We start from the raw sequence: 15,689 nt of genomic DNA on the forward strand, positions 1-15,689 counted from the left end.
ATTCACACAGTAACACACAGGGGAACCAAGAATATATCCGGCGGCTTGCAAGACCAGTCCCAAGGTATTTCAGGGATCAGGTCACCCCTCATAGGTTCCTGGACTGATGATGTCATCAGTACCGCCCCCAGGACCAGGCCAGATGGAGATGCAGTAACCTTTTGATGACTGACAGAGGGGTGGAGCCTGCGTCCACCAGATGCCTGCGCAGGTGCCCTTACTCTGTCAGCACCATAACTCCCGGGCGAGCCATGGCACCTCCTAGTGACCGCGACAGGAGCAGCAGACCCAGAATTTAACGGCGACGTGACAGACCGGCGCCTCCTAGAGGCTAAAGCCGGGACAGTAGGCTCTGAGCCTGACGTGACAGAACCACGGCCCTGTCCAGTGGCCGAGGCAGGAACAGCCGTCCCTGAGTCTGACGATAAAGTGGTGGTCCGGCGCCTCCTAGAGGCCGCGACCGGAACAGCAGGCCCTAAGTCTGGCGGAAACGTGACAAGTTTACTGGGTGCAGCTGTTCTGACACAATCAGAGTTTTTAGATTTGGCAATACAGCAAAGCTGAGAAAGCTAGCCCCACCCATACCAGGCTCTATATATACAATGTCCATAGACAGTGAAGTGCCTATTACAGGAGAGGGCGTGTTGGACTAGCATGCTGCTGTGTCCCACCAATGATAAGCTCCTGGAGCTAAAACAATCATTGCAAGAAAAAAAAACATGGAGCTTGATAAGAGAGGCATTGCTGAAATCTGTGTTTTAACCCCTGCATCATGCGGTGTTCAGCTTACATGGCAAAAACCTGCTGACAGATTCCCTTTAAGGACAGGTTCTTTGGGTCTTAAGCTGGTAATCTTTTGTGCCAGTCAACAGGGAAATCTGGCAGTGAAGAAAACTCTTATTGAGATTGGTGGACAATTCCTCAACTTGTGACTACTCGACTTTGTGTGATCAAGGCACAACCTACGGACATATTGTATGATAAATAAAGCATTTCAGGTTTCTTAAAATAATAAGAAAAAATAATTGTAGGTTTTCAATTTGTGATCTATGCATAGTGTGCATATTTTATATTGTCTGTATTTTTATGTTTTGTAGGGTAAATCTGCCCCCAGATCAGGTCACTAAAGTAACCCTGGGAAGGTTACATTTTAGTGAAACTACAGCAAATAATATGAGGAAGAAAGGGAAACCAAATCCAGATCAGAGGTGATGTACCATGATGTGCTTAATGATGTGACTGCTGTGTAAAGTGTATTATGTGTCATTTATCTGCAGTATTTTCCATATGCCATCTGTGTGACAACAAGAGTGCACCTATAGTAGTCAAATCCACTTTGTCACCGTGAAACAGCCTCAGAACCTGCAAAATCAGCAACAGCGTAGGCTAAAAGAAGTGCTCCCACAATAATAATTGCCATAATGACCCCATAAAAGTTCTGCTCACACCAGGATAAGCTACAATTGTTGCCATTCTTTTATATTTATTAGGGTTATAGTCTCTATTAAAATTATTCAAAATTTACAGATACTGTGTGCATTCCTGCTCTAGATGTGGATTGACTTCCCACCAATAGATGTAATCACTTTTGGCACAAAGGTGTGATAAGAGTAGGCTGAGTGACCGGCAGCATTAAAAGACCACAAATCTGCAGTTGGAAGGATTCATTTAAATGGGTTTATGGCAGACATATTTTGCCATCTATGTCTTGGCAAGTCCAAGCCTGATGCAGGTTTTATGACCCGAACTAGCAGTATCATGCTGCTGTCGGTTCAGGATGGTAGCCTCACAATAATATGTGGTAGCCTCACATAACTTGCAACAATAAAAAAGTGAATGCTAAAGAACAGAGAAGTGTTTGAACTTACTGCTTGATGGCAGGTGACCAAAGACATTCATCCTACAAGCACAAATTGGCTGCCAGTAGTTGCAAATTATTGTCCTCAATTACATTAGAAAATGAGCTTTAGAGGACAAGTTCTTAAACCAGTTTTTAAGTTCATTTTAATTGGGATAGAATGGGTTTGCTGCTATCATAGGAACTAATCACCGCAGGAGCAGGAGTGTCATCTGTGTTAATCGTTTTTTTGCCTGGTTACCATTTTCACAGGTATTTCATGTTGGTGGTTGGTCTATATGGTGTAGCTAAGGAGGAGACCTTTCTAGTAGTTGCGCATGTCTCTGAAAGGATCATTGTCAGGGTATGTATGATTTTTTGTAATTTTGATATATGTTAAATGTATGCATGAGCGCAAAATGACAAATGAAAAACTGCGCAAAAGTGAATTTTACTATTTTATCTTGTTTCTTCTGAAAAAAAAACCCCCATAAGATTTAAACCCTTGAAAGGTGAAGTGAATTACATTATCACAATACAAAGACACCCCCCAATGGGATGGATATATTAGGTAGCTAAAAAACACAGTTCTTGAAATGGATCTGCTGCCATTACAATTTACCTATTGTAAAACTTGCTCAGTTCTATTTTCAAGATGACTACAGCATTCTTAAAATGGCATGTCTTTTGCAGTGTTTCTGATATGCATTGGTTAGTATTTACGCCCAACATACACATGAGATGGCTGTCAGCAAAACAATGCTTTTGCCAATTGTTCTTTCCCACACGAAGGATTGCTCGTTCGGCTGAATGCGCCTGTGTTTTCTATTGCAGAGACATGTGGGTCGCCCTCGCACACCCAGGGCAGCGGGGTACTCGGTACCGGACCGGTGTCGAGGCAGGAAAGTGTCACAGCAGCTGTGACCTGGTCCGTGGCCCTGGGCGCCCAATATCAATGGCGGTGATGTTAATGGTGTTAAAGTTTATTAGGTAGTTCGTGACGCCACCCGTGGTGTTTGGCAAGTAAGATGTTGAGCCAATGCTGCATGCAGATCCGCTGGGACTGATGGTGTGGTGCAGCAGAGATGGTATAGCTCCCCACTGGTGGAGCTGTAGTCCCAGGGCAGTGTAGGTGCAATGGATGAGGAAAGGCACAGAATGGTATGGATGCTGGTACCCAGGTGTAGTGGTGCGGGAATAACTGGAGGACACCAGAGTATGCGGTTCCAAAGCTTTACTCACTGTTTGCAGTTCACACAACTGCCTGCCTCCGTACCGTGTTCTCCAGGTCAGGGCTCCAGCCAACCTCCAGGCAGGATAGGATTCTCCCTTTCACACTCCGCCAACATGTACCTTACTGAACGACTCCTCCAATGCGCCTTTAGGTGCGAAGCACTCCAGTACTTAGTTACCCTGGAATGCCTCTCTCTAGGTGTTCCTAGTCTTTACTTGTATGACAGACAGCTGTAGCCTGCTTCGGGGAATCCTCACTGCGTCCCGGCTCTCTATTCAGTTGCTGTTGTGTCCCAAGTCTATGATGGGAGCAAGGCGTTAGCGGCTCACTACTCCTCCGGTGTCTGTTGCCGGACATAAAGATCCAATCAACCTCGGGGACCGGGCCCCGGCCTTTGCGCTCTCTGGACTGGAAGGGTTATCTCTCTTTCTCAACCTGCTTCCCACCGTCCTTCTATTCTCCTTCGTTCCGATCTGTTCTCTGTCTCTTACGGAAGGTTAGGTTATCAATCTTGTCAGTCTCCTTCTCTGGTCTTTTTTGTGCCAGCAGCCCAGATCACTGGGACCTGCTGCAGCACATCCCTCAGACACCCATCTTCTCTCTTCTCTCTCCTCTAACCAACTGACCTGAAATCCTACACCTTCCCTCTCTTTTATATCTAACTCCACCCGCCTCCCCAGCACCTCTCGTGTTACGAAGCCAGGGACCACAAAAGGCACCCTATGACCTTTCCAGCATAAAGCATGGATGGGTCCCTGCTGAACTATCCCGTGTGTGGGGTGCAGGTGTTGGAATGCGGAAAGGAGTTCCCAGCCTACCTGGATGGTGGGGCACTACACCTTTGGAGAAGGTGCAGTACCTCTGTGGCGACTGAAGCCTCAGGGGCGCCACATACCCCCCGTTAAACACAGCACGTCCGCGGGCTGTAAGACAGCAAAAGGTACAATACAGGACCACACAAAATTTTTTTAAATGCTATTCAACAATACTTATCTAATCTTCCTAATGTAGGAGGCACATTTCTTAAATGTTACAAACAGGATAACTTCCTATCTTAGTACTAAAAATTTACTTAAGTGCAATTCCTAGTCCAAAGTGCTATACTCAACACATTTTCTTTAGTACATTTTCTATCAATTATTCTCTTTTTTCTTTCTTTCTTCTACTGGACACAAGATACTGACCATCTGTACTTGGCCTGTCACCTGTCACTTTCAATTCTTCAGTCTTTATTCAATTCTCACATTCTATCTCAAAACTTTTCTAATTCTCTGTATCAAATATTCTATAAAAGACATTTACTTTTCACAAGACACAACATTATCAAATACGTTATCATAAAACATTCAAAGATTCTTGCAAAGTGCTGAACCCTGCTCCCAGCCGGGCTTTCTTGCAGTGTCCCTTGAGGTAGACATCATTCTTTGAAAAGTTTCCATGCAAAAACATTATCTTCGCAAAGTGTCTTATATGTAAAACCAAGAAAGGGCACGTAAAGAGGTGCAACTATTTACAATAAAAGTTTTTGGATCAAACAGCATCTATGATCTCCACAGTTCCATTTCAAAAACAACGCTGCCAATCAAAAACTGGGCAACATTATGAACAAAAAGACAAAGGCACAACTGGTGCAACAAACCCTCCTGGGTAATGAGAAATTTTGTAATTCTATTTCTTAGTGGCTACCAGATTCAAAGTAGTCTTTGGCAATCCGCAGGTACTCCTCTTCCCACGGTGTCAAGCCAGAGATCTTTGGTTTGGGCTGCCAAACTGGAGGTGATGCATTAGCAGCCTGGTTCTTGGAAACAGGTACCTGAGCAGTCTGTGGGGTACCGGTGGATGGAGATCTTGATGGCAGGTACCTCTCGATGAACTCTGCAGGGATACGTCGTACATTCAGGGCATACCATCCCCTGAGTCCCTCATGCCGGGTAAAGGTCACATACTCCCCAGGCTGCAGGTCTCTTTTAGGGTGTCCTTTAGGCAAGTGGGATTCAACGTCTCTCCGATTAAAGAATAAGTCACTTATCCTCTTGGGGTCTGCAATAAATCCAAACCCCCCGTTCTCGATTGACATTAAGGACCTGCCCTCATCCTGCGGCATCCTGGGAAACGTAATGCACAGCACGGGTCCTCTCTTTCCTGCTCAAGTCCGGGCCCAGTACAGCCATTCTCCTCTGCTCCCTCTCCCGGTACTCATCTGCCAGCTTTTTAATGGTGGCTTGGCAATAGGCCTCATTTTGCTCCTCCCGGGACCTGCTTTGGCCTACTGGGGCCTGCGGTGCCACCGTTGGGGGTTCCGGTATCTCCCCCCAGGGACTGGCTTCCTGGTCCCAGACCAGGTCTACCACAACCTGGCCAGCCGCTGCAACGGTGGGGCAACCCCGGGTCTTCTCAGGGGAAGGGGCACCGGACATACCTGAGGTCTCCCGGAGGTGCGGCCTCGGCTCCGGTGCAGGTGATAAAGGAGCAGTTGCGGGTTTTGGATCTGCAGGGGTCTCTGTGGGGACCGGCGCAGCCGCGCCAGGTCCAGGCAGGAGCTCTGCTTCCACTCCCGGGTCCTCCGGTAACTTCTCTGGGCTGGTGGTGCTCAACCGCACGGTCAAAGTAGATGTGTAGGTCAGCGCCGCCCGGGGACAGTCCAGTGCGGTAGCAGTGGGTACCGATGGAGAGGGTGGTACCGCTGGTGTAGGCCCCACCGGGGTGCCCTGCCGTCTCAGCTTCTCCAGCGCTTCTTTTCGTAGCTGCAGATGGGTAGTCAGTTCAGCGATTTCATCTTCTAATTGCTGGCGGTTCATTCTGGAGTTCGGGTTGGAGCCTTCAGCCATGGTGCCAGGAAGATTCAGTTCCCCGCGCTCCGCAGGCCTCCTTCCCTTGCTCTCCAAGATGGTGTTCTGGCGTTCTTCTTCTTACTCTGCCCTTCTGCTCGCCACTGGTTTTCTCTGCCCCTCCTTCCGGGGGCGGCGTCTTCTTCCAGCGCCTCCATACCAAGCCAGTATACGAACCCCACGGGGGGTGGGCCATGCATCGGTCACACAGTAATTCAGGCAGGGACGGCCCAAGACTCTTCGCGGTCTTTTCTTAGGACCTCCCATCTCTTCACGCCCTTCTTCTCCGCACCAGCGGCCATTTCTAATGTCCATTTTACAGTCTATTAAATTTGGTCTTCTGCACATTTTCAAAAGTTGTAAATCCAAGGCACACAGAACCCGATGGCATCGGGTCTCGTCATCCTGTTCGTGACGCCAAAATTGGGTCGCCCTCGCACACCCAGGGCAGCGGGGTACTCGGTACCGGGCCGGTGTCGAGGCGGGAAAGTGTCACAGCAGCTGTGACCCGGTCCGTGGCCCTGGGCGCCCAATATCAATGGCGGTGATGTTAATGGTGTTAAAGTTTATTAGGTAGTTCGTGACGCCACCCGTGGTGTTTGGCAAGTAAGATGTTGAGCCAATGCTGCATGCAGATCCGCTGGGACTGATGGTGTGGTGCAGCAGAGATGATATAACTCCCCACAGGTGGAGCTGTAGGCCCAGGGCAGAGTAGGTGCAATGGATGAGGAGAGGCACAGAATGGTATGGATGCTGGTACCCAGGTGTAGTGGTGCGGAAATAACTGGAGGACACCAGAGTATGCGGTTCCAAAGCTTTACTCACTGTTTGCAGTTCACACAACTGCCTGCCTCCGTACCGTGTTCTCCAGGTCAGGGCTCCAGCCAACCTCCAGGCAGGATAGGATTCTCCCTTCCACACTCCGCCAACATGTACCTTACTGAACGACTCCTCCAATGCGCCTTTAGGTGCGAAGCACTCCAGTACTTAGTTACCCTGGAATGCCTCTCTCTAGGTGTTCCTAGTCTTTACTTGTATGACAGGCAGCTGTAGCCTGCTTCGGGGAATCCTCACTGCGTCCCGGCTCTCTATTCAGTTGCTGTTGTGTCCCAAGTCTATGATGGGAGCAAGGCGTTAGCGGCTCACTACTCCTCCGGTGTCTGTTGCCGGACATAAAGATCCAATCAACCTCGGGGACCGGGCCCCGGCCTTTGCGCTCTCTGGACTGGAAGGGTTCTCTCTTTCTCAACCTGCTTCCCACCGTCCTTCTATTCTCCTTCGTTCCGATCTGTTCTATCTCTCTTATGGAAGGTTAGGTTATCAATCTTATCAGTCTCCTTCTCTGGTCTTTTTCGTGCCAGCAGCCCAGATCACTGGGACCTGCTGCAGCATGCCCCTCAGACACCTATCTTCTCTCTTCACTCTCCTCTAACCAACTGACCTGAAATCCTACACCTTTCCTCTATTTTATATCTAACTCCACCCGCCTCCCCAGCACCTCTCATGTTACGAAGCCAGGGACCACAAAAGGCACCCTATGACCTTTCCGGCATAAAGCATGGATGGGTCCCTGCTGAACTATCCCGTGTGTGGGGTGCAGGTGTTGGAATGCGAAAAGGAGTTCCCAGCCTACCTGGATGGTGGGGCACTACACCTTTGGAGAAGGTGCAGTACCTCTGTGGCGACTGAAGCCTCAGGGGCGCCACATATGTTTAGTGGCGACTTATCTCCAGAAGAACAAAGGGATCGTCAGTCTGAAATCTGACATACCGGATGTCTATCTCCCCTGACAATAAATTGTCCGGGGCTTCTTTACAGATCAGAGTGTTGGCCGAACCCGTCAATATTGGCATGTTTGTCTGATAGACTATTAATAGTGTGCCAAGTAACAAGGTCATGAGCACCAAAGGCATATTGATGTACATGGGAAGTATAGATTATGTGGACAGGTGGATGTATATTGTCACTAACCTGAAGAAGAGATTTCATCAGGTTACACTACGGCATTCATGTTTTTTTAACACGTCACCTACCTAAACATTGATGCCAACCAGTATTTCCTGATGGCAGTGAGCTCTTTCAGCTGGATAATGTAACTCATCACTCTACAAAAAGTTTTCAGGAATGATTTGAGGAACATGACAATAAATTCAAGGTGTTGACTTTGCCTCCAAATTCCTTAGATCTGAATCCAATCAAACATCTGTGGCATGGGCTTTGAAAACAAGTCTGATCTATGGAGGTTTTGCTTCACAAGTTACAGAATGTAAAAATTTACTGCTAATGTCTTGATGACAGATACCGCAGGACACTAGGTCCAGGTTACAACAGATCTAGCAGCTTTGGTGGCACAGGAGGACTAGTCAATATCAGGCCACTGGTTTAAAGTTAAGACTGATCAGTGTATGTTACATAAGTATTAAATAATCTTAGATACCTAAATGCACCTTTAGTTTAGACCACATTTTGACTAAAATTGCAAAGGTTAAAAGTTGCAGATAAAACTACCCTGAATATATGCAAACATTTTTAAATTGACTTCTTAATAATAAAAAAAAAATAGTGATGAGATAAGTGAGTGTGGTCAAGCTGTAGATGTATTTTAGACTATTCACCAAAGACAAAGTTTAAAAAGCTCAAATTATTGGAGAAAATGCACAACTGCTTGGGTATAAAAACAGTCAGATGTTCTCAAATTTTCCATACAGTATTCATTAATATATAGGTAATTTTAAAAATTATGTTCATTTTTCTTTAGCCACTCTTTGACAATTTGTTGGTATAAAACAATTCATTATTACTAAATGTGGGACATAATTATTATTATTATTATTATTATTCATTTTTATATTGCCATTTATTCCATGGTGCTTTACATGTGAAAAAGGGGCATACAAAGACAAGTACAATAAACATGAGCAATACAAGACACACACAAGTACAAAAGGAGAGAGGACCCTGCCCGCGAGGGCTCACAGTCTACAGGGGATGGGTGAGGATACAATAGGAGAGGGTAGAGCTGGTCGTGCGGCAGTTCAGTAGACTGAGGATCACTGCAGGTTTTAGGCTTTCCGGAAGAGGTTGGTCTTCAGGTTCCTTTGAAGGTTTCCATGGTAGGTGAAAGTCTGATGTGTTGGGGTAGAGAGTTCCAGAGTATGGTGGAAGCACGGGAGAAGTCTTGTATGCGGTTGTGGGAAGAAGAGATAAGAGGAGAGTAGAGAAGGAGGTCTTGAGAGGATCGAAGGTTGCGTGTAGGTAAGTACCGCGAGACCATGTCACAGATGTACGGAGGAGACAGGTTGTGGGTGGCTTTGCATGTCATAGTTAGAGTTCTGAACTGGAGCCTCTGGATAATAGGAAGCCAGTGAAGGGCTTGGCAGAGAGGAGAGGCTGGGGAATAATGGGGAGACAGGTGGATTTGTCGGGCATCAGAGTTTAGGATAGATTGGAGTGGTGCAAGAGTGATAGAGGGGAGGCCAGAGAGTAGGAGGTTGCAATAGTCGAGGTTGCAGATGATGAGGGCCTGCAGGAGCGTTTTTGCAGTTTCTTTGTCAAGGAATATACGGATCCAGGAAATATTTTTGAGCTGGAGTCGGCAGGAGGAGGCAAAGGCTTGGATATGTGGCTTGAAAGAGAGGGCAGAGTCCAGGATCACCCCAAGGCACCGAGCATGTGGGATTGGGGAAAGTGAGCAGCCATTGACGTTGATGGATAGGTCTGGTGGAGGGGTAGAGTGAGATGGGGAAAGATGTTGAATTCTGTTTTGTCCATGTTCAGTTTTAGAAAGCGAGCAGAAAATAAAGATGAAATAGCAGACAGACATTGTGGGATTTTGGTCAGTAAGGAGGTGATGTCGGGTCCAGATAGGTAGATCTGCATGTCATCGGAGTAGAGATGATACTGCAAACCGTGTGATTCTATAAGCTGTCCCAGGCCGAAGGTGTTAATGGAGAAGAGTAGGGGTCCTAGAACTGAGCCTTGGGGAACACCGACAGCAGGGGGCGGGGTGCGGAGGTAGTGTGGGAGAGGGAGACACTGAATGTCCGGTCTGTTAGATAGGACGAGATCCAGGATAGGGCCAAATCTGTGATGCCAAGAGATGAGAGGATCTGTAACAAGAGGGAATGGTCTACAGTTTCAAAGGCAGAAGACAGGTCCGGGAGGAGGACAGAGTAGTGTCGCTTGTTCTTGGCGGTTAGTAGGTCATTGGTGACTTTAGCTAGGGCATAATATACAAAATATTACTGCATTCGTATTGGATATAACAACATTTAAATCCCAAATGATTCTTACCATATTTGGCTTGCTGTAAATACCCAGGATGAAGTCTGCTGGACAGTCGCAGTTTATAATGCCAGCATTGTCAGTATGCATGATAAGAGATTGCTAATGCTGGCACAGCAAGTGATACACTACCTTTGTGATGGAGTTTATATCAGCACATACCCCATCACTCACATTTGGATGTGAAAGACTAGATGTCATCAAGATATTTCACAGGAGTTTACAGCTGCCAGCAGAAGCAATACATGGGATTAAGCTAACCCTACTTTACCCTGAAAATACAAAGACCTGCAAGAGATAAAAGTTGGAAATGAAGTGTCAAGTCGGGAACAAAAGACAAGGCTGAGATTCTATTTAGAGATAATAGATAACTGCATGTATATGGGAATTCTTATACAAAGACTGGGTTTATTTCATAGTCATCACCATGCCCTGACTGACTGCGGATCTCCCAACCTGAATTTATGAGACTGTAAGTTCGGATCACTTGGGAGACCGGAGATTTGCATGTAGTCTGGGCATTGCGGTCCATACACAGACCATGATATTTGTCTGTCTGATCCCGGCCAAATGGCTGCAAAGTGGAAAGGTGATGGAAATAGTCTGTTTTTTTTCAACATTTATTTTCCATATACACTCACTGGCCACTTTATTAGGTACACCTGTCCAACTGTGTGTTAAGACTTAATTTCTAATCTGCCAATCACATGGCGGCAACTCAGTGCATTTAGGCATGTAGACATGGTCAAGACAATCTCCTGCAGTTCAAACCGAGCATCAGTATGGGGAAGAAAGGTGATTTGAGTGCCTTTGAACGTGGCATGATTGTTGGTGCCAGAAGGGTTGGTCTGAGTATTTCAGAAACTGCTGATCTACTGGGATTTTCACGCACAACCATCTCTAGGGTTTACAGAGAATGGTCCGAAAAAGAAAAAAAATCCAGTGAGCGGCAGTTCTGTGGCCGGAAATGCCTTGTTGATGCCAGAGGTCAGAGGAGAATGGGCAGACTGGTTCGAGCTGATAGAAAGGCAACAGTGACTCAAATTGCCACCCGTTACAACCAAGGTAGGCAGAAGAGCATGTCTGAATGCACAGTGCGTCGAACTTTGAGGCAGATGGGCTACAGCAGCAGAAGACCACACCGGGTACCACTCCTCTCAGCTAAGAACAGGAAACTGAGGCTACAATTTGCACAAGCTCATCGAAATTGGACAGTAGAAGATTGGAAAAACGTTGCCTGGTCTGATGAGTCTCGATTTCTGCTGCGACATTCGGATGGTAGGGTCAGAATTTGGCGTAAACAACATGAAAGCATGGATCCATCCTGCCTTGTATCAACGGTTCAGGCTGGTGGTGGTGGTGTCATGGTGTGGGGAATTTTTTCTTGGCACTCTTTGGGCCCCTTGGTACCAATTGAGCATCGTTGCAACGCCACAGCCTACCTGAGTATTGTTGCTGACCATGTCCATCCCTTTATGACCACAATGTACCCAACATCTGATGGCTACTTTCAGCAGGATAATGCGCCATGTCATAAAGCTCGAATCATCTCAGATTGGTTTCTTGAACATGACAATGAGTTCACTGTACTCAAATGGCCTCCTCAGTCACCAGATCTCAATCCAATAGAGCATCTTTGGGATGTGGTGGAACGGGAGATTCGCATCAGGGATGTGCAGCCGACAAATCTGCGCCAACTGTGTGATGCCATCATGTCAATATGGTCCAAAATCTCTGAGGAATGCTTCCAGCACCTTGTTGAATCTCTGCCACGAAGAATTGAGGCAGTTCTGAAGGCAAAAGGGGGTCCAACCCGTTACTAGCATGGTGTACCTAATAAAGTGGCCAGTGAGTGTATGTTGAAGGAAACCTGTCACCAGGTATTTGTCAACTAAACCACAAAAAAATGGTATTTATACTGTCAAAATGCTCCGTTATCACATTACATATAAAAAGATGTTTACATACCAAGAGCTTAGTGTAAATTGCCAGGGAAGAATTATGCAAAGTGTTTAATGGTATCAAAAGCATAAATTGTAAAGTAAGGGCCCCGTCACAGATAACGACTCACCAGCGATCCCGACAGCGATATGACCTTGTCAGGATCGCTGGTATGTCACTATATGATCGCTGGTGAGCTGCCAAACAGGCGAATCTCAGCAGCAATCAGGACAGCGACACGCGGGTAACAAGCGACGCACGTTGCATAGTTACCCGCAGTGTACGTTAAGATACAGCGTGCTGGTGCAGGGAGCTGGTAACCAAGATAAACATTGGGTTTCTAAGCGCCACGCGGCGCTTAGAAACCCGATGTTTGCCTTGGTTACCAGCTCCCTGCACCAGCGCGCTGGTATCTAACGTACACATTGGGTTTCTAAGCGCCGCGCGGAGCTTAGAAACCCGATGTTTGCCTTGGTTACCAGGCTCCAGCACGCTGATCACTGGTCTCCCACCTGCCACAAGCAGCGATGCGTGCAGGCCAGCGGGAGACCAACGATCAGAAAAATTTCCAGGCCATTCGAGCACGATCAGCGATACCTGGCAGGGGGCCTGTCTCTGATAAATGTCACACACAGCGATCTCGCTGGTGAGATCGCTGTTGCGTCACTAAAATTGTGACTCAGCAGTGATCTCGCTAGCAAGATCGCTGTGTGTGACAGGGGCTTAAGGAGTAGGATTGCTGCAAATCGCTTCTCAGGACCTGGTCTATCAATCACATCAGTAATCTCTGGTCTCTGGATGGGAGCCTTGTGAATCGACTCTTATCTGATGGCATCCATGGCTCTTCTTTTGATTAGCTGACCTGTTGCGACATCACATATTTATCACATCTCAACGATGATTTCAAATCTCACTGGCTGATCAAAGGAAAAACAATGTATGCCGTCAGTTAAGAAGCGGTTCTCAGGGATTCTTTACAATGCTAGAGATTATTGACATGGCCGACAGACTTTCAAACTGATTTTCACCAACTCTACTAAGAGGAGGGCTGACCTTGGCTTTATAAGCACATGATCATGATAATGGTGGACTCCCCTGATGACTCTTCATACAGTGCACTCTCTTTTTATGCATATTGCTATAACAGAGTATTTTGACAACAACAGATTTGGTTCTTTATTTCCCCCCAGTATCACGGCATGCTTGTAGTTTAAGGTACCAAAATTTTGTGATGTGTTGCAGTTAAGAACGGCATATGCTTTTGCTCATAATATTTGAAAATGGGTTATTTTATCATAGAGGTTTATTCTCCATGGTTACAGACTACAAAAACTGTGTAGTCTGACTCAGCGTGCAGTCAGTCACCATGGAAACATAAAGATCTGCATACAAGCTGTACAAACAAAATGGTTCCATTTTTTGTCAAGACTATTTCCACAGTAGCTTATTTCTTATTTTATGAGCGTAGTCTGAATATAGAAACATAGTTTTCATTAATATGTATTATAAGTGCATATATGTATATTTAGCTCCTGAATTAATATGAAAACTGTGTGCTATAATAGTAATTCCTGTAATATCTTGTCCTTGGATTAGTCTGTAAGTATATACCATAGTTACACAAGACCGGCTGCATCATTATGTTAAACACCAAGTAGTTATACATTTTGAAAAATATTGCTTTGTATTTTAGGCATCGAACCCTGGGCAGTTTGAGAATGATAATGATGTCCTGTGGCAGAGAGGGCATGTCCCAGAGACAGTGGTGTCTCACGGTCGAGTAGGAATTAACACTGACACACCAGATGAAGCCCTAGTTGTCTGTGGCAATGTGAAAGTGATGGGGACGGTCATGCATCCATCTGACAGTCGAGCTAAGAGGAACATCCAGGAGGTGAGCCCCAAGGAACTGTTAGACTATTCTTCTCTACATTACTGAGCACAAACATCATTCAAGTGACACATAAGATATGGCTTCATGAAAACACACCAAAACCGTGACCGACTTTGAAGAAGAGCTGGTCTACATCTTTTAGTCTCAATGCCACTATAAATTCATCTATAGTATTAGTGTTTCCACATATTGCTGCACTCTCATACCATAGTCTGGGTCTAGAATCGCAAGAAAAGTTGAGCTACCATATACAGTAGCAAACACTATAAAAGACGTGGAATTATTTTGTCAAACAAAATTTTATCTTGTGTATCTTTACCAAACAGTATTGATATACAATATTTCCACATTAAAACTGTGTGAAACATCTGGCCCATAACAGCACATACAGCACATAAGGGACACCGCCTGAGGTATACAGCATATAAGGGACACCGCCTGAGGTATGCAGCACGTAAGGGACACCGCCTGAGGTATACAGCACATAAGGGACACCGCCTGAGGTATACAGCACATAAGGGACACCGCCTGAGGTATACAGCACATAAGGGATACAGACTGAGGTATACAGCACATAAGGGATACAGAATGAGGTATACAGCACATAAGGGATACAGAATGAGGTATACAGCACATAAGGGATACAGAATGAGGTATACAGCACATAAGGGACACCGCCTGAGGTATACAGCACATAAGGGATACAGACTGAGGTATACAGCACATAAGGGATACAGACTGAGGTATACAGCACATAAGGGATACAGAATGAGGTATACAGCACATAAGGGATACAGAATGAGGTATACAGCACATAAGGGATACAGAATGAGGTATACAGCACATATGGGATGCAGCCCGAGGAATACAGCATGCATGGAACACAGCCTGAGGTATAGTATTGTATTACAAAAACACGGAGGGCACCATCAAGAAGTCAAACCAATAGAGAGGGATCCAACCACCGTATGTCTTAATTAAATAGTACACAACCAGAGGCAAAGAAGACATACACAAACAGCAGGGATCACCATGAAAACCGTCACAAATTAATTTCTTAGAACACACAAAGCACAAAAAGATACTAAAAACATTTAAAATATACAGTGGTTAATAACCATAAGCTGTATATATGGGAGCAAACACAAGCCCTATACAAAATCCGCTAATTATGCACAGAATGTGACATACAGCATGTTCACAATATTTACCATTATAATAAGAAGAGGTCTTGTGTTAAAGTACAGGAGAAATTCCTAGTTGTAAATACGATTTGTATACACAAGAAATACAAAAAAATGACCTATACAAATATACTGCAGAGTATTTTTACACCAGAGTGTGAGCCTAATTTCCTTGCTGCAGCCAATGATAATATGCAGATAAAGTGTACAAAATTGCTGAAGCAAAGAATCACAGCTATAGATAGTGGGGATAGGGTTAAGGCACCAAATAACAGTCCATTAGGGTGGAGGTTGGAACACCAACCAGTATCCAATAAATAAATCAATATACCAAAGTATAAAAAATAGCGCTAGTAGCAAGAAAATTAGCAACCCTTCCTAGAATACTTTACCACCCCAGCAAGCTGAAATAGGAGATACTCATTCAGTATAGGTAGCCATTATGCATAGATTAGTATGGAGGGGCATAGTGTCGCTCCCATAACCC

General features: G+C 45.7%; 1 protein-coding gene across 5 annotated transcripts in view; it reads left to right on the forward strand.

The window, feature by feature from the left end:
• The window catches only part of MYRFL (myelin regulatory factor like), a 266,624-nt gene that overhangs the window by 85,107 nt on the left and 165,828 nt on the right, over nt 1-15,689 (forward strand). For all 5 annotated transcript variants that reach the window (XM_073555517.1, XM_073555518.1, XM_073555519.1 and 2 more), the window contains 3 exons: nt 1,098-1,208; nt 2,111-2,201; nt 13,818-14,018. In XM_073555517.1, the coding sequence (XP_073411618.1) occupies nt 1,098-1,208; nt 2,111-2,201; nt 13,818-14,018 (403 nt within the window). The remainder of the gene's footprint in view (nt 1-1,097; nt 1,209-2,110; nt 2,202-13,817; nt 14,019-15,689) is intronic.

The sequence above is a fragment of the Dendrobates tinctorius genome, unplaced genomic scaffold (assembly GCF_039654945.1).
Source record: "Dendrobates tinctorius isolate UK_male_01 unplaced genomic scaffold, ASM3965494v1 ptg000224l, whole genome shotgun sequence".
Taxonomy (NCBI): domain Eukaryota; kingdom Metazoa; phylum Chordata; class Amphibia; order Anura; family Dendrobatidae; genus Dendrobates; species Dendrobates tinctorius.